This window comes from Sardina pilchardus, chromosome 22 (genome assembly GCF_963854185.1).
Source record: "Sardina pilchardus chromosome 22, fSarPil1.1, whole genome shotgun sequence".
Classification (NCBI taxonomy): Eukaryota; Metazoa; Chordata; class Actinopteri; order Clupeiformes; family Clupeidae; genus Sardina; species Sardina pilchardus.
In genome coordinates this window covers 9605888-9628492 of record NC_085015.1, presented here as the reverse complement: position 1 = coordinate 9628492, position 22605 = coordinate 9605888, and the positions used below count along the sequence as shown (strand labels likewise).

At 42.6% G+C, this 22605-nt stretch overlaps 3 protein-coding genes across 6 annotated transcripts in view; 2 read left to right on the top strand and 1 right to left on the bottom strand.

The window, feature by feature from the left end:
* ascc1 (activating signal cointegrator 1 complex subunit 1) overlaps positions 1-18422 on the bottom strand; it is a 23415-nt gene extending 4993 nt beyond the window's left edge. The window contains exons 1-10 of the mRNA XM_062527141.1: positions 18245-18422; positions 17792-17926; positions 17586-17688; positions 17326-17423; positions 15878-16056; positions 15062-15195; positions 14614-14733; positions 13674-13798; positions 11111-11184; positions 10222-10370 (exon numbers count right to left, since the gene is read on the bottom strand). Coding sequence (XP_062383125.1) covers positions 10254-10370; positions 11111-11184; positions 13674-13798; positions 14614-14733; positions 15062-15195; positions 15878-16056; positions 17326-17423; positions 17586-17688; positions 17792-17906 — 1065 coding nt within the window. The 5' untranslated portion in view covers positions 17907-17926; positions 18245-18422 and the 3' untranslated portion in view covers positions 10222-10253. The remainder of the gene's footprint in view (positions 1-10221; positions 10371-11110; positions 11185-13673; positions 13799-14613; positions 14734-15061; positions 15196-15877; positions 16057-17325; positions 17424-17585; positions 17689-17791; positions 17927-18244) is intronic.
* LOC134070091 (sulfotransferase 2B1-like) lies at positions 5813-9303 on the top strand. Of its 3 annotated transcripts, none has more exons than XM_062526308.1 (6): positions 5813-5952; positions 6832-7043; positions 7279-7405; positions 7570-7664; positions 7807-7987; positions 8777-9303. In XM_062526308.1, exons 2-6 carry the CDS (start codon positions 6843-6845, stop codon positions 8884-8886), a joined length of 714 nt encoding a protein of 237 aa, XP_062382292.1. In that variant the 5' UTR covers positions 5813-5952; positions 6832-6842; the 3' UTR covers positions 8887-9303. The 3 variants fall into 3 exon arrangements, with proteins under 3 accessions (XP_062382292.1, XP_062382291.1, XP_062382290.1); XM_062526307.1 differs by having other exon boundaries at positions 5831-6014; XM_062526306.1 differs by having other exon boundaries at positions 5831-6023.
* Positions 18387-20890, top strand: anapc16 (anaphase promoting complex subunit 16). 2 transcript variants are annotated; one of them, XM_062527144.1, is made up of 4 exons: positions 18387-18491; positions 18978-19142; positions 19778-19852; positions 20473-20890. In XM_062527144.1, the coding sequence occupies exons 2-4, from the start codon at positions 19001-19003 to the stop codon at positions 20580-20582; spliced, it is 327 nt and encodes a 108-aa protein (XP_062383128.1). In that variant the 5' UTR covers positions 18387-18491; positions 18978-19000; the 3' UTR covers positions 20583-20890. The 2 variants fall into 2 exon arrangements, with proteins under 2 accessions (XP_062383128.1, XP_062383129.1); XM_062527145.1 differs by having other exon boundaries at positions 18424-18491; positions 18982-19142.
* Positions 20891-22605: the final 1715 nt, after the last annotated feature.

Below are 22605 nucleotides of genomic sequence, written 5' to 3'. Positions count from 1 at the left end.
CACCACCAACCAGCCCCTGGAAACTCATTTATCAAGCCCTGTTGAGAGAGTCCTCAGAGCAAGGCCACAGTCCGCTGGGGGTTACCGGTGCTGCGATTCGCTGCGGGGAGCCAAAAAGCTGACTAATTAAGGTGGATGGCAGGCTTGCTTATTTCTCCTCTTCCCTTACAAAGATGCTGGGTGAGCAGCAAGCATAGGGGGGGGGGGGGGGGGGGAGGGATGTTGGTGTGTGTGTGGGGGAGGGGGATGAAAAGCTCTTAACAAGCAGGAAATGTCACCTCAGCTTGTCCACACTGAGAAGGCAGAACATCACACCTACACAGCGGCATGGACGGGATAAATATAAAACGACAATGTGTTCTGAGAATAGAACGGAAGTGTGCGGCGCTTCACACAGTATGAAGCAGAAAGTGAGCGCTAATGGCAGGTTTTCAAAGTTCCTGTGGGGTTTCATACTTTGTAGTAGAGCAGGTAAGGCAAAACCTCTGAAAGTAATCACAGGTGGAAAACCACATATCTGTACTAACCATTACCAGCTGATTCTAATTAGCACAACTCTTCAGCTAGGTAGAGCAGCTAATTGATGAGAGCACCTGTGCTAAGTACACAGGTAGAACCAATACATGGTTGGACTTTTACTCACTAAAGCTGGAGTTTTCCACCTCTGAAAGTAATCAGGGCTTTGATTGTGATTTCCAACCCGTTTTAAGGTCAGTGTGGTTTTGAAGGCAGAGCTGGCCCCTGCCCCCACTTTTTTCAACAGATAATGAAAAAACAAACACGTCATTTTGTGCCAATACCAACATATTGATATTCTGTAAATCCCAAGAATGAGAGATATATTCATTCCGAGAGTAATAAATAAACCAATAAATTACCTCAAAATCGACCTTTAAGGGGCACAGTGACGCAAGTGGCTAAAGCCACCATTTCATGTTTGAGCACTAGAGCCCGCGGGGGTCCTGGGTTCGAATCCCACTTGCGGTCATTTCCCAGTCCCATCCCATCTCTACCTGGCATTTGCTTCCTATCGATCCTCAGTCCTTTCCAAATAATGGCTAAACGCTGGCCTGGTGCTGCACAATCTATTACGACACAGATCCAGAGCATAAACAGCGCAATTTCATAAAGAGTTGTTGTAGCTGGTAAAACACACACAACTGTGGAACCACAAATGAACTCCAGCCCCTGCTGGGTCCAGTCTTTACGAGCATGAATAAACAGCCCTAGACGTCTCTCCCTATGCAGATTGTGCTTTTTCATCTGAATGCAGTTTCAATATTTCCGCCCCCACTGCTCGACTGCAGGGGGAAAACGTCACCGCGGCTCTAACTGGATGTAATCAACTTGCAAATGAGTCCTTCTTCGGTCTCCTCGGAGCTCACTCGTGGACAAATCGACGTTTCTGGGTCCTGACAGATGCGCCTACACCTCACCCCCTCCGTGTGTGTGCGTGTGTGTGTGTGTCGTTTTGTTGGTTTGGCACTAATGAGGGCATTTCCCCCTAGAGACACAGAATATATGGGTGAGATATGGCCTGAGTGAGGGAGTCTATACCAAAAAAGGAGAGAGGAGGAGGAGGAGGAGAGAGAAGATGAGGAGGAAGAAGAAAAGGAGGGAGATTAGGAGGAAGAGAATGATGAAGAGAAGGAGGAGGAGGATGAGAAGAATCAATGGTCCACTGACTGGACTGCAACATTTGCATAGTGCCCGTGCCTATGGTGCACAAGTGTCCAGGAAAATACACCACCGATATGCTGAGTGGTGGGTGCTGAGAGTGTGTGCAGAGGGAGTGTGCTGTGTGTGCGTGTGTGTGTGTGTGTGTGTTCACACGCTTGTCCACTGAAGTGAATGCTGTGTGACTATGTGTGCATGTGTATCAGCAGAAAGGACCTTTTGCATTTTGTGTGTGTGTGTGTGTGCATGTGTGCCTGACTGTGTGTGTGTGTGTGTGTGTGTGTGCGTGTAAAGGCGCGGCGCTGAGCACTGAGCTCAGTGTGACTTGTGCCCACATGCTGCTGCCCTCTGTGCATACTAAGCAGCTTTGGACTCTCCTGACTTTCTCTCTCTCGCTCTCTCTCTACTGCTCTCTCTCTCTCTCTCTCTCTCACACACACACACACACACACAATATGACACTTATGACTATTGCACAAACAAAATCTAAATAATTTTTTAAGTCCTAAGAAAACACTATACACACACACACACACACACACTATTTGTCCCATGTTTTTTCCCTACAATATGGCATATGTGCTTGTTCATCTGTACGCACAAATGCAGTAGCACATGCTGCACGTACACATCCATCTCCACGGATTCAGAATGCATGATTCCATGTTCATTTATGTTCCGCAAAAGAATGAAAGAATTTTCCGTTCCGTCTGTCACACTCCTCCACAGTGTGTTGGGCTACTCAATGCCTTTAACGTGATGACCCCTGCTGGCCAAAAAGTAGTGTGGCAGAATACATAAAATTGTTTTAGATTCAAACTCCTGACTGCTTTCCTTACTATATTCTGTAGTTTGTCTATATAATCTTCGTAAGCCAACATAAAAACATGTTGCATAACCTCAAAAGTAGTGGTAACAAGGAACAGTCCCTCTGTTGCTCTACAGCGGTGAAAACACTCATGGTAGATGAATGACTTTAATCTTTAAACTGCCTTCGACTCAATCTTGTAAGTCTTTTCGGAACAACCATTAGACTATCATTCTGTTCTCTCTGGACAACTACAGTGTTGCACTGAAATGAAACATAAATAACAAAAAGAAATTGAAATTGTTGCGTTGCGTTGCGTTTTTATTTACACAGAATGTTCGGTTTGTCACCCCTGCATGGTAACAACAGCAACAATATGACCATTTAAGTGCAGCTTTATCCAACCTGGTTGAGACCGCACACTGACAGCTGAATACTGACATTGATCATGAGTGGGATCTCCCACTCATCAGGCCAATGCAATGTCTTTGGTACAACATGCATGGTTCACCACACGAAAACAAATGGCACGACCACGGTCTACACCTCTAATAATATTAGCTATAGCGATGCCACGCAAGCGATGGAATAAAACATTTTGCCGGCAGTGGCACATGCAGAGGGAGATATGAAAGCTCCACTGAAACTCTGTCTGCAGCGAGCACCAAATTGTATCTCAGTATCTATAAATACTGAGAGTCTGAGATAAGGTTTGCATCTCTTGTTAGTACTTTATTCATCTATGCAGTGGTCCCATATGGATTAGAGAGAGAGTCGGATGCAGCAAGGGACACAACTTCTCACACACATTTGTATCTTTGCACTGTATTATCACATTTCCCAGCACAAGCAGTTGCGTCAGCACGATGGGTTATCTGAGGATACTAGTACATTAAGTTAGGAACTGAGGAACTATCGTTGTCACACAGCACATACTTTGTGTATGAAAGTATCAAATCAAAATGTTAATTTCTTACAGAAATAGAAGCATTGATGCAAAAGGTTAGGCCGAAGTTTCCTCTTTGTAGTTTTTTCTCGCATATGAATAGAGCGCACTTTGAAATGGAAACATCAACAAATTATGAAAATGTAAACTGAAGAGGAGGCCTAAAGGTGTCTTGACGCAAACATGAATATGTTAATTAAATGGGACTTGTTTGAGACTGGCGCCTTGCCAGTCTTTGGGCCTTATTTTACACCCAGCGCATTGTGGTGACAAAGGCGACGCCAGTCTTATTCCTATCTTACACCCAATACAGTGATGTGAACGCTTGAGTACACAAGTTGTCAAATGAACATGGTGCACCCAGAGGCATGTCAATGGAAAAAAAGAAGTAGTCAGGTGCATAGGCAAGTCAGGTGCATAGTCAAGTCAGGTGAATAGTCAAGTCAGGTGCATAGTCAAAAAAAAAAAAAAATTGCAACAGTGCAAACGCACTGACCAAGAAGTACCTGGTCACGAAATGTAACCGGGCCCTTAGCAACGAGTCCCAGGCAACGACTGGACTGCTTGGATATATGTCCTTAGGATTTTCATCTGTTTATTCAGTATTTCAATATTATTGTAGTCTGGCTATCACCATACTGAGCTCAATCTTTTAATACTGGGGAGTCTGCGCTTTATTTCTACTACACAAGAGGCGTGATCAATGGGCATAGTTGAAATGACTGTACGCTTTTGGATAGTCCTTCAACCAATCAGACCAACAATCCAGGTGCACCTTTTTGATAAGCTAGCTCGTGATTGGACCCAGAAGATGTGGACAGGAAGCAGGAGAGATAGATCTGAAGGGTTCCAGCCTGAGCTGGAGGGCGAAATCTAAATCGCCGGCAGATCAGGCAAGGTTTACCCAGCCTAATGTTATTGGGGAAAGGGCAGATTTTTCCAGGTTATGATTTTCATTGCAATCCCTTATCAGTGAAAGTAAATAACTAAGTGTAAGACTTTGTTGTCGTTTGATGCTGTTGCCAGTGAGCCAATCAAATACTAGGCAAGTGTAGACGCGTGCACTCTGAATGCTTCAGCATTAACCAAGACATTTTGGACAATTCCATACTCCCAACTTTGTGGAAACAGTTTGGGGATGGATGGCCCCTTCCTGTTCCAACATGACTGTGCACCAGTGCACAAAGCAAGGTCCGTAAAGACATGAGAATGGATGACCGGATGACCGAGTTTGTTGTGGATGAACTTGACTGGCCTGCACATAGTCCTGACCTCAATAGACCACCTTTGGGATGAATTAGGGCGGAGACTGAGAGCCAGTCTCCTCATCCAACATCAGTGTGTGACCTCTCAAATGCACTTCCGGAAGAAGAGTTGAAGCTTATAGCTGCAAAGGGTGGACCAACATCATATTAAACCCTATGAATTACGAATGGGATGCCACTTAAGTTCAAAATGCGAGTCAAGGCAGGTGACCAAATACTTTTGGCAATGTAGTGTATCTGAATCACCTGAAGGGTTGGACATCCGTTAGACAAAGATCCACGTATAGTGCGGAGGACATGCCTGAAAAAAGCTTCAGATACAACCATGACTGATAGAGACGAGTACAGATGATTCAGTACTGGTGACACTTGGGGCAACGTTTTGAGCAGTAACTTGGCACTGTGACTCATTATTGTGGTTTTTGGCATGTTCCCGTTGATATTGGGCAACCATTTATTTTCTTGGAGAGCCTTAATCATCATGATTATACAATCAGAGTAAATGGAACTGGTTACGTGTTTGCCCAGTAATATTGCTCAAGAAGTTGCCCTGTAGGTTTTAATGGGAAGTTGAATCCTGCTGTGTGTACTGTTAACTGTTGACAACTGTGCGGTTCATTTGTATCTTCACAAGTTCATAAGTTCATATTCTTTACTGTAATCTGGCCTCAAAATTCATTCATGAGAGTGTTTAGCACTGTGAATAAGTGTACAAAAATGTTTCATTGATGTGATGCTAAAGTAAGATTAAGAGTTTAATACAACTGTGTAAATGCTGTCGTAGGAAATGTGGTGTGATCTGGAATATTACAAGGCCCAGGTGCCAGGGGGCCTTTGGATAGTTCATTTGAAATAAATACAAATATAATAGAAAATATGTAAATGCTGCATTTAATTAATTATCTTATTACTTGTATGACTTGAGGTTTGTCTTTAAGAGTGTGTCAAGCAGCTAATTCATTAATACTGTTCTACTCAAACTGTATAGTGATAAACGTCACATAGGGCAAGCTAGGAGTGGTTGAGAGGCTACTCACACGTAAATAATTTGAAGAATGTAACATCTTTCTCTTTGTACGCACGCGTAGACACATAGTCCCTCCCTAGAGGGAGTCCTCATAAGGCATGCCGATAGCTCAGGTTTTAACAAGTCTCAGGTACATGCATCTGTGCAGCATCATGACTGAAGCGGAGTTATACTCAGTCTACAAGGGAGTTTATGTCCCCAAAGATTTTCACCCACCTGAGTGTCTGAGGTACTATGAGGAGTTCAACTTTCGGCAGGATGATATTTTAATTGTTACTTATCCAAAATCAGGTAGGTTGCGTAAGTACGTTTTTCTTGCGGTCTAAAAAAGCAGTTTACTCTACTACAAGTAAGTAACCACTAAGTTTATAGAAAAGAAAACACTATTGTGAGAACTTAAATATATAATTAACATTCCAAATAGTACAACCTATAAACTAACTTTAAGGCAGGTGTAGTATTTTCAAAGTGGAGGCACTGAACTATTTAATTATTTCTACTATTCAGTCCCATTTTTCTAATAATTAGCCTACTAATATTATTGTACATGGATTTCAGCCAGATCAACATTACACCACTGAGACCTTATGATACTGTTGTGCCATTGTTTTATAAACGGATTGTAACTAAAGTACCGGTTAAAAGTTTGGGTCAAATTGAAGTCAAATTTCCATTCCACTCCATTAAAGACAGAATACTGAGATTAGTTGCATTGTTTTTTTAAACCGGGCGTCAATAGGGTTCTCCAATGTTTTCTCAGGCTTTTAAAAATTTTATTAGATTAGTAAACCGAATTTGCCCTTTGAACATGGGATGAATGGTTGCTTGCTGATAATGGGCAATGTAGATATTGTGCTAAAGATCAGCCATTTCTTTGTACAACAGTCAAGAACCATTTTGTAGTTATGTAAACACATAAAATAATCTGAAAACTGCTGTCCTGAAAAATGCAACTGATCTCAGCTGGTATTCTGTCTATGGAATGGAAATTGTGACCCGAAGTGACCCGAAATGTTTGACTGGTATTGTAAGTGTCTGGTAACATGCACAAGCATTTAAAAAGGGGGTTTTACGTTTTGGTATGCTCAAATGGCTTATGCTCAAATAGGCACAACATGGATGCAGGAGATTGTCCCGTTGATCAAGAGTAAGGGGGATCTCACCCCTGTCCAGACTATTCCCAACTGGGACAGAGTGCCATGGCTGGAGGAGCACAGAGCGAGCATCCTTAATCTGGAGGAGAGACCCTCTCCACGGATATTTGCAACTCACTTCCACTATAACATGATGCCAGAGTCGTTCTTCAAAGTCAAGCCAAGGGTATAGTACATCAACATTCATATGAATTAATTATATTACTTCACCTCAAGGGAGAGTTGTGGCTATTGAGAATAATCTGAGAATAGATTAAACGTTAATTAAATGCACATTCAGACAAAAGAATAGAAAAGAGTATGAGAGAATCCTATACATTAGGATTAATTTGTACGATACATGTGTCAATGGATTGGAGGGGAAAATTCTGAGTTGTATGTTTTTTTTTTAACCCCTTCAGGTCTTGTATGTCCTGCGACACCCAAAGGATGTCTTCACTTCATCTTTCCATTATCATAAAATGGCTTCATTCCTGGTGAATCCTGGAACGGTGGACGAGTTCATGGAAAAGTTCCTTACCGGAAAAGGTATGGAATGTTTATATCAATCACTATTACCTCAAGGCATGCTTTTTTTTTTTTTTTTTTTTTACTGAAAGCTAAGCTAATAGCTGTAGCTTGAAGTTATAACACTTTTCATCAGAAATGTTACTGCAGCTTAAGTAAAGATCCTGAACCATTTCTACTTGCAGTAATGTTTGGCTCCTGGTTTGACCATGTAAAGGGATGGACACATGTCAAAGACCAAGAACATATTTTATACATATTCTATGAAGAGATGATAATGGTAAGTTGGTTGATATTTATGGCAATTTCATTACCTTGAATTTGGATGAAATAGAAGAATCTTGTTTTACAAGAGTATTAACATAATTTTACATGAGTAATTATTTTAGTGTGCATCATCACTTTCATCTTGATTTAAACAGGATCTTAAGGAGTCTGTTCGGAAAATGTCCAGTTTTCTTGGGAAATCTCTAAGCCAAGAAGTCATCGCAGACATAGCTGATCACTGTGTGTTCAAAAACATGAAAACAAACAAGATGTCAAACTATTCCTTGGTGTCGAGTGAAATCTTTGACCAGAAAAAGTCAGCATTTTTGAGGAAAGGTAAGGACAGTGATTTGCCAGTGATATGGGGACCTCATGTACAAAGACCTTCGTGGAATTCACACTAAAACATTGTGTAGGCCTACATGCAAACCTGGGAAGTAGCGTATGCACAAAAACATTCTGATACGAAACTGTGCACATGCAGCCTTCCACTCAGCTTTTCTTTGTACATCCCAAATAATGTGATATTAACTATTTCAACTTAATAAACCCGTTTAGAAATCATTTAGACGATTAAATGATCTGTTCCGGTGAAAATGGTGACTTTCCCCGGTCCCTCTAGCGTCCCCAGCCCAAAAACCAACCTTGCAACATTGGAACTTATCGTCCCGGTAAGAGAAGTGAGAAACGGGAAACTCGTTTTAAATCATGTTTCTTACCTTGGAACATCCACATTGTTCTGCAGAACTTATGCTAACCATTTCACTAGCTTGTAAACAAACCCATCTGCTTTATCATTACTTTTTTCCGCAGTTAATAAGAAATAGCATGCACACTTTCTCCAGCAGAGGGGGAAATAGAGAGTGTGGTAGTAGTGGCTATTAGCTGTGGTCAGAGACCACAGCAGATGTATTGGTCAGTCTGCAAGACAAAGTCAGCGTGTAGAAACCCAGAAGGAACGCACCCTGTCACGTTCATATACTCTTGATACATCCCACCGTGAGCGTAAATGATGGCGTACGTACGCAACATTTTTCCACAGGTTTTGTACATGAGGCCCCTGATCTTCAAGGTGCAAAAGGCAACATTGAGTAAGAAACAACTTTACAAATATGATTTTTTCAGGCACTACTGGAGATTGGAAGAACACACTGACTGAAGCCCAATCAGATCATTTTGATGCTGTTTATGAAGAGAAAATGAAAAATGTCAAATTCCATTTTGTTTGGGATTGAATTAGTCATACCCATGGTAGGTTTGTTTCCTATAATATCTATGAGGATGTCATTACTTGTGGCATAGGTGCTTTGAGGAGGTGCTTTGTTTTGTATTGTCAGAAATGCAAATACCAATTTTCCTCAACGATAAGCTTTAAGGTTTGTGATTAGAAGGTATTAGGTAAAAGAATTAGAAGGTAAATCAAAACTGACAAAACACTATAAAACATTTCAAACAAGTACCATCAGTTACAGGTCTGTACCTGACCGGCAAAGATAGTTCAGGCAACTAAAAACAAACCATGCTGCTGAAGAAATAACTATATGTTCCAACTGGTAGAGCCATGTAGCAACAAAATGGAATGAAATACAGTACACACAGGCTACATAGATCAGTGGATGTTTGAAATTAAACTTCCAATGGTCAAACTTTAAGTTTCTGTCTGCTTATTGGATTTGCTTCAAGTGCACAAATGAACTCACTCGGAGTGATACTACACTTTTCAAGAAAATGTTTAGACTGAGTTTGTCTGATACAAGGACATGATTACAGAAGTCTCTGGAACATTGCATTGAAACCAGCAAGAAAATATCTATTAAAAAAAAAGTAGTCAATCTGCCTATCACATTTCGCGCCGGAGGGAAGGAAACATCTCGTGTCAGCTGTGGTCTACAAGATCACGCCTAAGGCAAATATCTGCTGTCATTTCCAGACAAGAGTTTGCTGTCGCAACAGGAGATAGCGCTAGGCCACGAGCCTACGGGAAAGGAGCACGCAAATAAGCAAAAAAGGGGCCATGAGTCTGGCCGTTCTCGTTCATGTGGTACGGCCGCAAATCAGATATTCGATCAAGAACCAGATTTGATACGTTCACACAGCCCTGAAAACAAATTCTGATTCAGATCTGTGTCACATCAAAGAGAAAAAAAAAAGATTTTGGTCATAGACTACTGACAAAAATGAAGGCATCAGCTAAATGAGTACATGTAACAGTTCAAGTACCATAATGTTGTTGCCACATAGATCTACCGTAATTCCCCACCTATTAGCCACGGCTTATACATTAATTTTGAAAAATTTCTTCAGCTATGAGGTTAAAGCACAGGGGGGCAGTTATTATGGTATTAATATGCTTTTGGTTCTTATAACTTGCATAAAACACTGTCTTGCGGCTTATACACAAGATAGACAGATAGATAGATAGATAGATACTTTATTGATCCCCAAGGGGAAATTCAAGATACAAATATAGAATAGAAAAGAATAGAATAGAATAGAATAGAATAGAGATAGAAATACAATGCGGCTAATACAGAGGAAGTGACCGTAACTGATCAGGGGAGGTGTCCTACCATTGTGGGGATCCAGGCTTTGTGGGGCTGCATCAGGAGAACATGACCTCCCCAGCGGAGGAGTAGAAACCAGTGCAGTCCGAGGAGAACCTCTGGGATATCTGCACGCAGTTCAGCTCAAACGCACCGAAACGATACGCACCAAAGGTCTGCAATAACAAGAACAGACAGAGGAGAATAAACTATAGGAAGACAGAAATCGCATCACTTGTGACTGTGAATTCAGCCATAATAAATGTATATGACGTCTATACATCTCCTGAGCAACAAAATGTATAAAAGTCAGCATGCTGACACCAAAACTCGAGGTGTTGTGCATTTTATTACTGTTGAAAAAAATATCTTAATATATTAAGTTAAATGCACAGCATGAAATATAATGGAAAACATTTTTTATGATGCCCTTTTGAGTGACAGAATAATGAGTGAGGAGGTATTTTTACAATTTGTCAACAAAACTGGCAGACAGAACTTTTCACCCATAAAGGATACTAAGGTGAGAAGAAACCAGTTGATGCGGTTACACAATAAAGCTCTCTTTTAAAAAAACAACTTGTAGTACTTCGCAAATACCACTAGGTGCCAGCATTAACAACGCAAAAGCAGAGCTGTAGATGGCTGTTCACATAGCAGACGGCTTTGCACCAAAGTTCATGTTCCATTGAAAGCATGCTACACGACCTGCAAAGTTAACTCCCCCAGCCAACTCCCCAAGTTGTAGCTCCAGAATGTCTGCCTACTTCACTTCTGACCTGAATGAAAAACTTGACCAAACACTAAACAAAGAACCGTCTTTTCAGACTTAAACTGAAAATGTGTTTTTTTGGAGTTTCTGAATAGTCAGAAATGTTGCTGCCCTGATCTCTTGCCTAACTTCATTTGTTCTGACCTGTAATACGTTTCTTGCGTCAAATGCCTCGCGGTCTTTGGTATTTTGTTTTCCGTGACTGCCCTTGTCTTCAGCTGAAAAACAGAAAACAAACAGCTTTAGCAGAACTTACGAGTACAGACACACAGACACAGACACAGACACACACACAAACACACACACACATACAGACGCAGACACAGACACAGACACAGACAACCACACACACACACACACACACACACACACACACACACACACACACACACACACACACACACCATCTAATCACATGAAACCTCCACTATTTTGCAATGCCACTGAAGAAATGAATCAAATCATAACACCAGGCATGTTTACAACTCTACCCTGGACTAATCTAAAGGAATTTGGTTCAGGGATGTGAGTACGGGGGTCAATCACATACATAACAGGCCATAACAGGCTGCTGTATATTAAACACAGCTTGTGTAGTTCTCCCCTCACTCATGCCAACACAGGTGTGAGAGAGAAAAACAACAACACAGTTACAGCACCAAGGCCACGCTGGCCCGGTCAACTGCATCTGACGGCAGAGTGTGGCCACTCTTTGTTGCTCGGAGGCCGGCCGGAGCCCCCTCTCTGTTCTAGACGGGCACTTGGACGGGCTCCACGTCCAAGCTCAAAGGACCCCATTGTTGAGCCACCCCTCGATTGGAAAACACACAGACAAGCTCCTCATCATCATCAGGCCTCGTGCAGCGCACAACAAAGCTGGGAGTCCAATGGAGAGAGGTTACAACCGCTGCTGATGTCCAACACTGGCACCCCTGCTCACTCAGCCAACACACACCCCCCTCCCTCACACACACTCCCCTCCCTCCCTCTCACACACACACACCCACACACACACACACACACACACGCAAACACACACACACACACACACACACGCGAGCCGACCCTGCCTGCCCCCTAACCCCCCTCCTTTTTCTCTGCCTCCACCCAATCCCAGTCAACTTGTTGTTCGGAGTGTTCTTGAACACAAGCCCCTTCTTGCGTCAGAGCTCTGGCCGGGGCCGGGGCTCGTCGTGACGTCGTCGTCAACAACAAGGCCTCCGGACTCTGAATCGGGCGACTGTTAGAACGCTCGCCGCGCAGCGTGACCGCTCGGAGGGGGGCTCTGTGGTCATTAAACGCTGGGAGACATGCCTGCTGCCTGCTGCTCCTGCTGCTCGATGAGCTCGACGAATGACAGACAACGCTGACGGACACCGGGGACAACACGGGGGCTGTGACTGTGACTTCAGAGTTCAGAAGCAAGATGCTTGTGTTGGCCAGGACAAGAAAACAACATAACATAACATAACATAAAAAAGAGGGGGGGGCAGCCATTTTGTTTTTTTTAAGTGCTCTGATGCATGACAACTCAGGCACAACACCACAGGGAGGCATCTGCTCTGCTGAGGGCCTGGTTTTACTGCAAGTTCTGGCCATTGTGCTCGACGCTGGACATCTGGGCAGTAATTGCGGCTTAATAGACATGCTCTACAGGGACTAACTTTGTTGGGTCTTTCGAGTGAAAAAGCCAAGGCAGTTAAAGTAAGATAGCCCTGCCTGCTTGGCCAAGGACAAGCAACAAGGGCAGCGCAACAATAAATCTGTACAAGCTAAAAGGCCATGGCTGCACCTAATGCTCCTGAATGCTGCAAAGGAGGTCTCAAAGCAGCACACTTACACAACATCTACCTCGAAATATAACATGCTTAAAGGTATACTATGCAGGATTGGCGATTTCATCGCCGGTTTCGCTTTCACTTTTCATTTTCGCTCGTTTTATGCTTGCATATTTCTCTGCAGAGCTTCCCCTACAGCTTTAGCGTGTATATTTGACAAAACTCTTCAATCGGTCAGTCTGCCGTGCCTTTTCATGAGACTTTACATGACACTTCCTGGAGTAGAGCAAGGGTGCGTGCCCGGTGTCTCCTGAAGTTGCAAGTGTGGTTTTACCGCTACAGACCACTAGAGCGGCCAAAAAAGACACCGTTCGACCGGTAATGACCCATTTAATCATATATAACAGTATGGAACGAATTGATTAACTGAAAAACGTTGCATAGTATACCTTTAATGTACAATACTGCTTCAGAACCACACAGCAGTTTCCTCCTGGCCATATTCAAAACAAGTAGGTAGAGATGGCACCTGCGCATTTGGTCTAATCGCTTATGTTATGCCGGTGCATAACTCTAAGAAAAAGTTCACTTAAAATTGAGACATGGGTGATAGGCTAGGCTAGGCCCGAAACGTTTGTCTGGGGTGTCCCTTGGTGCTCCCCAATCCCTCTTTTTTTAAAATATCTATTTATTTATTTTTATTTTTCATTTATTTCTGTAGCTGCTAGTCGAATGGACACTTGAGCACAAGGAATTTCAATACTCATAAATGCTTATTGAACTTTATGAACTTTGTCTACTTTTGTTTTTCATGGCCTGTAATGATTTCTCGGCATTCTGTCACCATACTCAAAACAACAACAGCGGGGCACTGACTGGACAGAGCACAGGTGAAATGACCTCCTGGTCTCTGTGACGAGAGGACTCACCTGAGGGGTCTTTTCTGAACAGCGTGTTCATGACGGTCCCGTGCAGCTTCACGCGGTCCCACTCCTTCACCATCAGGCCAGAGGACGCAAAGTGCTCCACCAGCCGGTCAGCGATCACCTGAAGCCTGCACAACACAACAGCATAGCACGGCTCCATGCATGAGAGAGCACAACACTTAGTGTGTGTGTGTGTGTGTGTGTGTGTGTGTGTGTGTGTGTGTGTGTGTGTCTCATAGCTGCAGAGCACAACACTTATGTGTGTGGAAATAACACTCTATACAGGCTGAAGAGCTATTACAGGTGCAATTACAGTGCAACTAAGGGGTTACACGCTAAACACACACTCGCCGAGTAAAGTATTGGGCAAACATTGCTGGGTACCAAAAACACATTTGGTCATGTACTTTCAAGTGCTGGCAAATGAACGCTGCATGAGAACGTATACTTCTGGAGTACATTATAATCTATTTGCTAGACTTAATCCACCGCAGTGTAAAATAACTGGGCTCAGGGTGATAAGAGAGTAAAGCCACTACAGAGGTGGTGAAACTCGAGGTGAAGGCCTTGAGCTGGTGCCAACATGCGTACGGCGCGCTCCTCTTCTGACGTCTGATTACTTTGATCCCTTTGTTTTTCAATACGACTCTCGCACCGAACTCGTCGGCTGATGTCAAGTCGATTACGACTCACTAACGTCACTATTTTTGGTCAGCACCGCTCAAAGAAAATCCCTTTATTGATACGATTGTCAGTTGAAGATTTTGCCGCTGGGATGCAGAGACAAGTGACAGTTCCACTTGGAATGTGTTGTGAATGCGTGTTGTGTTCATGTTGTTGCCAGTGTGTGCAATGGGTTTTACTAGTGGCCGTATAATCAAAAGCTTAATGGGATGTCCTGGAAGGTCTACTCTACTACACTAATCAAATTACCCACACTTACGTGTCAGAGCCATCCTTGACTTGGACTTTGGCGTAGAGGACATCCACCATAGAGGGATCATCATTCATGTACTCTATACCAGATACGACCAGCGGGAGGGGCTTCCCCTCGGTTAAATCCCTGTAATTAAGAGACAAATTGATTTAAGGCATAATGATCAAATCCATCAGATTGATTCAAATTAAAGTCAGGGACAGCTGGCTGAATAAAAACCTTCAGTTAGCCTTCAGTGAGACATAATTGTGTTATGGTACATTTATGGCACAGAACAGCATGAGGTTGAATTGGAGACTTCCTGTTTGGCACAGGGCCAAGAACACGAAAATGGTAAAACACAGCATATGTTGTGCAAAATGAAATCAACGACGGAGCGAATGGCCTGACAACGTGACAATGCCCGCTCGCCGTCAGAGGCGTGTGATGTTGATGCCAGGCTGAGCCTACCCACCTGATGAACTCCTGACACTGGTTCAGCAGCTCGGAGGCCTGCTGCACTTCTGCCTCGCTGAGCAGTGCCAACGTGCCCACGGTCAGATGCAGCTTGGCAGGGTTCTGAAAGATGCTGGCATCCACGCCGGCGTCCTAGTCCGGCCAAGCCAGCAGAACACAACACAAAAGATGACACCTAAATTATTGATACACTCACACAATACGATTATGTTGGTGGACAACGTTAATGTTCATCTTTTCTGTGAAATAATTGTAACCTCCGCCAACAAAAGAGGTGTAAGTGACTTGTGATTCAGTGGTTTCAATTCAATCCTGCTCTTGGTCCCCCAAGCTCAGCTTGGCATTCCAGCTTTCAATGCTCTGATATATGGAACTCTAGATTAGCTGAACAAACTCAAAATCATTATTCTGCATAGATAAGGATACGTAGGCAAGCTGGGGCAAAGCTCTTTTTTCAGTATCATATTTATTGGCCACCAATTCCCCTCAGTAAAGATCATTCCTGCAGAATTCATATCACCCTGTCCCTCGCTTCAACACTGTCCACTTCCACCATGGCTGTTTAAAGCATTAAAAGGGTATTCATTCAACCTTTATTTATTCCCAGAAGTTCATTGAGGGTTGTGCTGCTCATTGAAGCCGAGATTATCTCGGATCTTGAAGAAATCGGACTGGGCATCCTGGGCCACAACCAAAGCAAAACTGTATGGATGAAGCCACTCCCAGTGCTTCAAAGTGGACTGTAGACAATTGAATCATAACTTCCACCAACTTCATGACGAAAATGCCCTAAAATAAACCCCCATTCCCATACCTGTGAGCACTGCTCCAAGACCTCCTCTTTAAATCTCAGGAAGCCCTCCTGAATGCTCGGGTGGTTCAAAGCGAACGAGAGGAAGTGGGTGAAAGGCTGCTTCCTCCGAAAGCTCTCGATGAGAAGCTCGAGGCGCGTCACCGCCGATGCCACAGACGCCTTCTGTGCCCCTGTGATCACTGCGCGAAACAACACAAACACGTGAGGAGACGAGACACAACATGAAACGTGAACTTCACCGCACGTGCCTCAGAGCAAGGGACTTGCCATGTGTGCTAAAGCTGTGAGAACGGCCTAAAGATAATGCTGTATGGCCCTACGAATGGGCCCAAGGTTAACAGTTCATCAGGTCAAATATCCAGCACTGCTTCAGAACAGTGATCTCAGAGTACTAGTTCTGCCAGAGGCAAACCATGTATGGACGATGGGGCATTCAGTGTGGGCCAGGTGCTTGCTTAATAGCTCTATAAAAGAGTAAACCGTAAATATTCCAATGCCAACAAGACTAATTGAGGTTCTGATCTAAATAAAAGGACAGTATTCAACAACTGGTGTTCACATTCGTGGCTGAGAAACAGTGTGCAACACATCTCTAAACAAAGGCCTTCCTTCCTGAACGCCTTGGCTTAAACCATTCTACTTGCAAATGAGGCTAAACTAAACACTGAAGATACCCATACACCATTACAGGATGACCATACTGAATGGAGAATAACTTTCCCAATTTTTTCTCATCATTTCAAAACGGGGGGTGCAGCTGGCGGCTTTAAATAGCTGAAGTGCTGAAGATATTTCAGTATTTGGTTAAGCTCCCTCTGAATAAACAGCAGGCAGATGTCGCAATGCAGGCAATGTGGGTCTTAAGAAAACAAATAAAATTAGCACCCCAGCATGGGATATTTTTAGTTCCAATTGGCCTTGACAGAGAGTGAATTTACTCAAGGGCAGTGTGTTCCTGAACTGTTCTCTGGAAAAACCACAAACACTCCTCAAGTCAAAACTGCACCACTTGCACCATCATCATCCAATTAGTTCATTGCAAAGTCTCACAATTTACTACCAATTGTATTTACAACAACACAGAATGAAATGCAATTGGGAAAAGGTGTCTTAATCTTTTTTGTATCCCTGGTTTACCTCAGGAATTTATACAAGCTATGGATTTAGGGATGAGATTTGTCTGTTATCGTTCCATAGATTTTCATTTTATTTTGTAAAGAAGTAAAAAAAATAAAGTAAAGCTGTAAAGTAAAACCAATTCTTTACCATGCAATTGAATTCATTTTGTAAAGGAAGCGAGTGGGAGCCAAACCTGATACTGTGTCATATTGGCCAATTGTTCTTTTGGGAACAGATGCTATCAGGTATAGCCTAATGTTGTTAGGAGACACTGGAGTCTGGTCATTAACTGTAGGAGTCTGATGAATGAGTAAGCAACAGAGCCTCACCTACTGGTCCCTCCACCCCTTGCTTGGGGATGTTAATTGATGTCTTTGTCTCTGACTCCAATCGTTTCCTTGTCTCTCCTTTCTTCCCAATGATGTATCTGCAAGACATCACAAAGAAATGGAACCTTTCCACAACCCATTTCCTTGATATGCAAAGTCATTCAGATGTATCTGGTGAACAAGAGAGCACAATAAAGTAACCATGTCATTACTGTGATTAGAAAGGCCAACAGAGTTCATGACAAATGAGCTGTACAAACTTGTGAAGCACACTTGGGATGTCGATGGCACAGCGGAAGCCCTTCTCTGTTTGTTCTATTGCATGGAGGTCACAAGGCTCGTCCTCAGCACATTGATCACTTGCTGTGAACAAGGAGGTGATACTGCACTGAATACACACTTAGGGGAATGAAATGAATAGGGTACAGTGAAATATGCATGCGCTTTCCACAACACCTCGTCTTACCTGTTCCATAATAAGAATAATCATCCTCTTCGTCATCATAGGATTCTTCCTTCACAGCATTTTTTCTGTATATCCTTCCTTTAATATTTACAAGGACTGGACGTAAAACCTCCATATTTAACGTTACATGAAATCCTAGAGTGAGAGATGACAAGGTTTTAATTGACGTCTGGCTAAAATGTCAAACATGCTGTCATTGGCTAACTTTTTAATTGCTAACTAGTTCATCTTGCTTGGTCTGTTCCTAAAATTACTGACGTCTAAAAGTCACAAGGTTAAGATATTTATTTCATTCTAAATCAGAGTAGGCCTACAGACTGTGCCATTACGTTGCCCAACTTTAGTAAAATAAAAAAAACTCGTGACAAAGTTTCTTCAGAAAACCAGTTACCAAAGGCTAGCTAGCATGTCAGCCAATAGACACTAAAGCACTCACAATGGCAAACGGCTTACCGTATACACACTGGCATAAGGAATAAATGGCCTTAGAGCAATGTCGTAGGAACTTATAGAAAATGATTCATTGTAGAAAACTGAAACGTTACAAATGATCCCAAGACAGCTATTATTGTAGCTCGCTGGCTAAACACTGAATTCTTGTGCAGTACTCCTCCGCAACTTTAGGTGGCGACAGTGAAGTCCCCAGGTCTATGTTATTTTTGAAATGAAATAAACAAGCCAACAACACGCTCAACCTCAGGTAAAACAAATCTGCCGAAGTTTGAATTGTTTGATATAATACTCGTATTTGTAATGCTTCTGCTGTATCAGTCTTTCATGAATATCGATCGTCTTATCGACATTCATGAAAGACATGGTTTCGCAATATGAACTTAAAAAGGGGGCGCATTAATAGCGTTAGCAGAATAAGCTAACTCTTTTGTCAGCTTGTGGTTAGCAAACCCTTTGACGTCTGCTGGTAATGTTTTTAATGCACATACATTCGTGTTTTATTGAGTTAGAAGTCCATCTTATTCTGAATGGTCTTACGTTAACATTGATCATTTCGAGAATCCTACTGGCCGACTAGCTAATGCTAATTTATGCCAGTCAGTGTTATCTGTGGCATACAGTTTGGTAGCAGCTATGCTTTAGGCCTAACTCTCAAAATTACTTTCAACAGATAGCAGCATGTGTGCACTAACATCCACCCAAACTACAGAATGCTCTGATTTCTGTTTTCTAGTTAGACTCGGTTTCTGGGCTAGGATGGCTGCGTCCTCTTCCTCCTCCTCAGCCGGAGGGGTTAGTGGAAGCTCTGTCACCGGATCTGGGTTCAGTGCCTCGGAGCTCATTCCTCCCCGAAAAGTCCTGTACACCTACCCTAAAGGAGCTGGCGAGATGATGGAAGGTAGCGTTGTCCTAGTAGGACACTTTTTTCCTGTGTGTTTGTCGTGACGTACACAGCAAATAAACAACTGAGGCCACTGAATTAGGACGCCTCCGTGCGCATGAACTAAAATTGGCACCACCATTCACACAGGTCTTATGTAAATCTTTGGCGTTTGAAAGCAACTTGTTCTGGTCATTTGCCGTGATAGCTGTGCCAGCCATTTGTCGTGCGGCTGCATTAGGCCTGGGTCCAATCACCTTTGTTAGTAGGTCATATCTCTGCTGGAGGACGTGTGTTTTCACCAGTTTACTGAATTCACAGTGTGTGTAAGCCTCCTGCCTGCCTGTGCCTACTGTGCGTGATAGTGGTTGATTCTGGCTGCTTGCCCTGGCTTTGTTCTGTGACTGTCATTATCCCCCCATATGCAATAATTGTACTCTGGCAAATTCATCCCATGCACATACAAGACCCCATTGCAAACTAAGTGAAAACTCACTGTGGTAGTTTTGCAGTAGCTTTAGTTTCATGTTTCCATGTATATCCATATTTCCCCGTTTCCCCTTCTTTAACCCTGACTCCTCAGTGGCCAGTTTTGGATGATGTTAACATTGTGATCTTGTTAATGATTTGATTCATGTATCATTGTGTTGCAGACGGCTCCGATAGATTTTTATGTGAATCTGTATTCAGCTATCAAGTTGCTACAACACTGAAACAGGTGAAGCAAGGTGAGTTGGACTTTATACAAGAGTTGCATTTTCATTTCTGTTTATTTGCTTCACTGTAGTAAAAATGCACATTACAGGCATTGTCCATGACTGGGAAATGCACATTCATTCAGTAAATGCAATACAAATACAACACTTACGGTAAAAAAATATTTCAAGGATCTTCCTCTGATGGGTCCTATCCTCTAATGTCTTTGAGGACAAATTTGTTGTATAGCAGCAGCCTATCCACACATACAGTACATCAACCACATAATAACATCAGACACTAACAGGGGAGCTACGCCAAGCGCGTAACTGAAGTGTTCTGTTCGGGATGTATAAAATCCATTTTAGAAGACTGGTCTATTTTTTTTAGAATGTATGCGCCACTGTCACGCCTGGTGGTCTGGTGGAGCTACTTCCGTTGATTATAGTGATTATTAACTGCTGCAGCATATGCTTCGCGAACAGAAAGTTACACGCCCGGTGTAGCTCCCCTGTAAGAAAGTCAATGCATTCTTAAATGAACACAAAAAGCATACAAATATGAGACCATCAAAACGTGAAAACGTTGATACAATAGGTATTGAGACTCAATGGCTATCAGGATTCTAATACTGCTGTCAATTGTGCTTCAGACCAACAGGTATCACGAATGGAAAAGTTGGCAAGTTTGGTGGAAGAGCTGGAAGCAGACGAATGGCGGTACAAACCTATTGAACAGCTTTTAGGATTTACAACCTCATGAATAAATGGACTGATTTATCAACTCACCAAAGGGAGTGACTTAGAGGTTCAGTTTTGTAAATGATTCCCCCCCCCCCTTTTTTTGGTGTGTAAGTGTGTCTAGAATATGAATTGGGTCTGATTTTTTTTATAGGGTCGAATGTTCATATTGCCAAAACGATCATGTTTTAAAAAACTTTTATAATCCACACTAAGTATATGTTCAGCGTCAATATGTCTATCACGTGACATAAGAACAAATCTAGACACTCATGAATGACCACATTTTTCTGTAATGGTCTTGTTGAATAAATTGATTTTGACTCTGTTTAGATTTGCCCGACTTAGTTTTGTCTGTAGCTCTATCATTCATATAAGTAGTTCTCAACTGTCCTCTGAGGTCATTTCCACTTGATCTCCTTCTAGGTTTAGCTGGTTGGCTTACTGGAAAGACGCACGATGATGACACAGATCAGGTTGTTTGGTTGGCATTGCATCTAGTACAGTGCATTCCGTGTTCTAGTATCTACCCATATCTGGAATTGTGACCTCACAATCCGTGCTTGTGACCTCAGCTCTTTGCAAAATCTCAACAGTACTTCAGATAATGACCCTCGCATAGAAAGTAGCCATAGCTTTAATTTCAAGTCAAAGAACATCTGCTCTCCCCAGGAGGTCCACTAAAAGATCTGATTTCGTAGCCATACTTAGCCATTGTTGGGTAGTGAGGCTGAAAATAATGCCCGGTCTTTCCCAAGTATTTTTATGACTGCCAGTGCACCTGCGAGATTGTTTACTTAGCTCGGACCTGACACTCATGTCGCTAACACCTGCTCAAAGTTTATAGGTTGTTTTCATTGGACATAAAGTCGTAGTGAACACTTCCTGTTCCTATGCTATCAGTAATATTTGCTAAAGGTGGGGTCAGAGATGCTGGACGTTGGGCTTGTTTATGTTTCTTAGCACACGCTTTTGTCCAAAGAAACTATCATTATATGTGAACCAAAGACTGAATGAAACTCACCAGAGAGGTAACTCACTGCTCAGTGTTCCCCGAGAGACTTCACACAAGTGTTTTATTTTTGTTTAGGGGACAGGTTACCCCTACTTTGTTTCCAGTTAACAGATGCAGGGCTCTGTAAGAAGACCACGTGTTCTCAGAGAATGGAGAGCTAGCCGATCGTGAGGAGATATTCAAAAAGTGTTAGGTGTGTTAGAAATCTCACTTACCCTACTGTAAAATACCACAGAATAATTTGCCTGTTTAATCTGCTTTTGTGTGGACAGAATGTTCTGGAATAAGAACATTTACAGCTACATGTAAATAACTTACTTCTAGCCTTCAAACTGATCGGCTTTGGCAGAGCAAGAGCAAGCTGTATTTAACTTGTACTCTCACTCTAATGTTTTTCCACTCAACTCCCCAGTTTTCTGGGAAAATACAATTTATATCCAAAATTTTTTTTAAAAAAAGAGTCACATTTGAAAGTATTTCAGATCCAATGGATTCAGTGACGACATTCAGCCCCCCCACAAAAAAATAGGTCTTTGAAAACAATACAGCATCACCCTCCTTTTGTCTGCTCTCTATTGTGTGGCCTCCTGTCACTACTCGGGGGTCTTGCGAGGCCAAGAGCAATGACTATCTTATGCCTGCATCCCTGCACAGCAGTGGGGTATTGTTTTTCCACACGCCTGTACTGTCACTCACCCATTAATTTTAATACCGTCCTCCATACCACACGCCTGCCTGCCGCCCCCATCCCCCTTAGTGTATGTCTTCTGGCAGCTGCTTTAGCAAAGGCAGCAGAGGCTGCAAGGAGGGAGACAAAGAAGTAGCCTAACAATAATACAAAATAAATAACAATAAAACCACGCCTGTGTCTGTTTGTGTGTGTCAATATATTCATGACATGAATATTGTGATGCACTTAGTGTTGCGATGACTATTGACTGTTGACAAATTGAGTAGCCTTTTTGAAATGTCCCCTTTTTTATTCAAAGTGTTTTGGAGTGCCTGTACAGTATCTATAATTGTGTGTGTC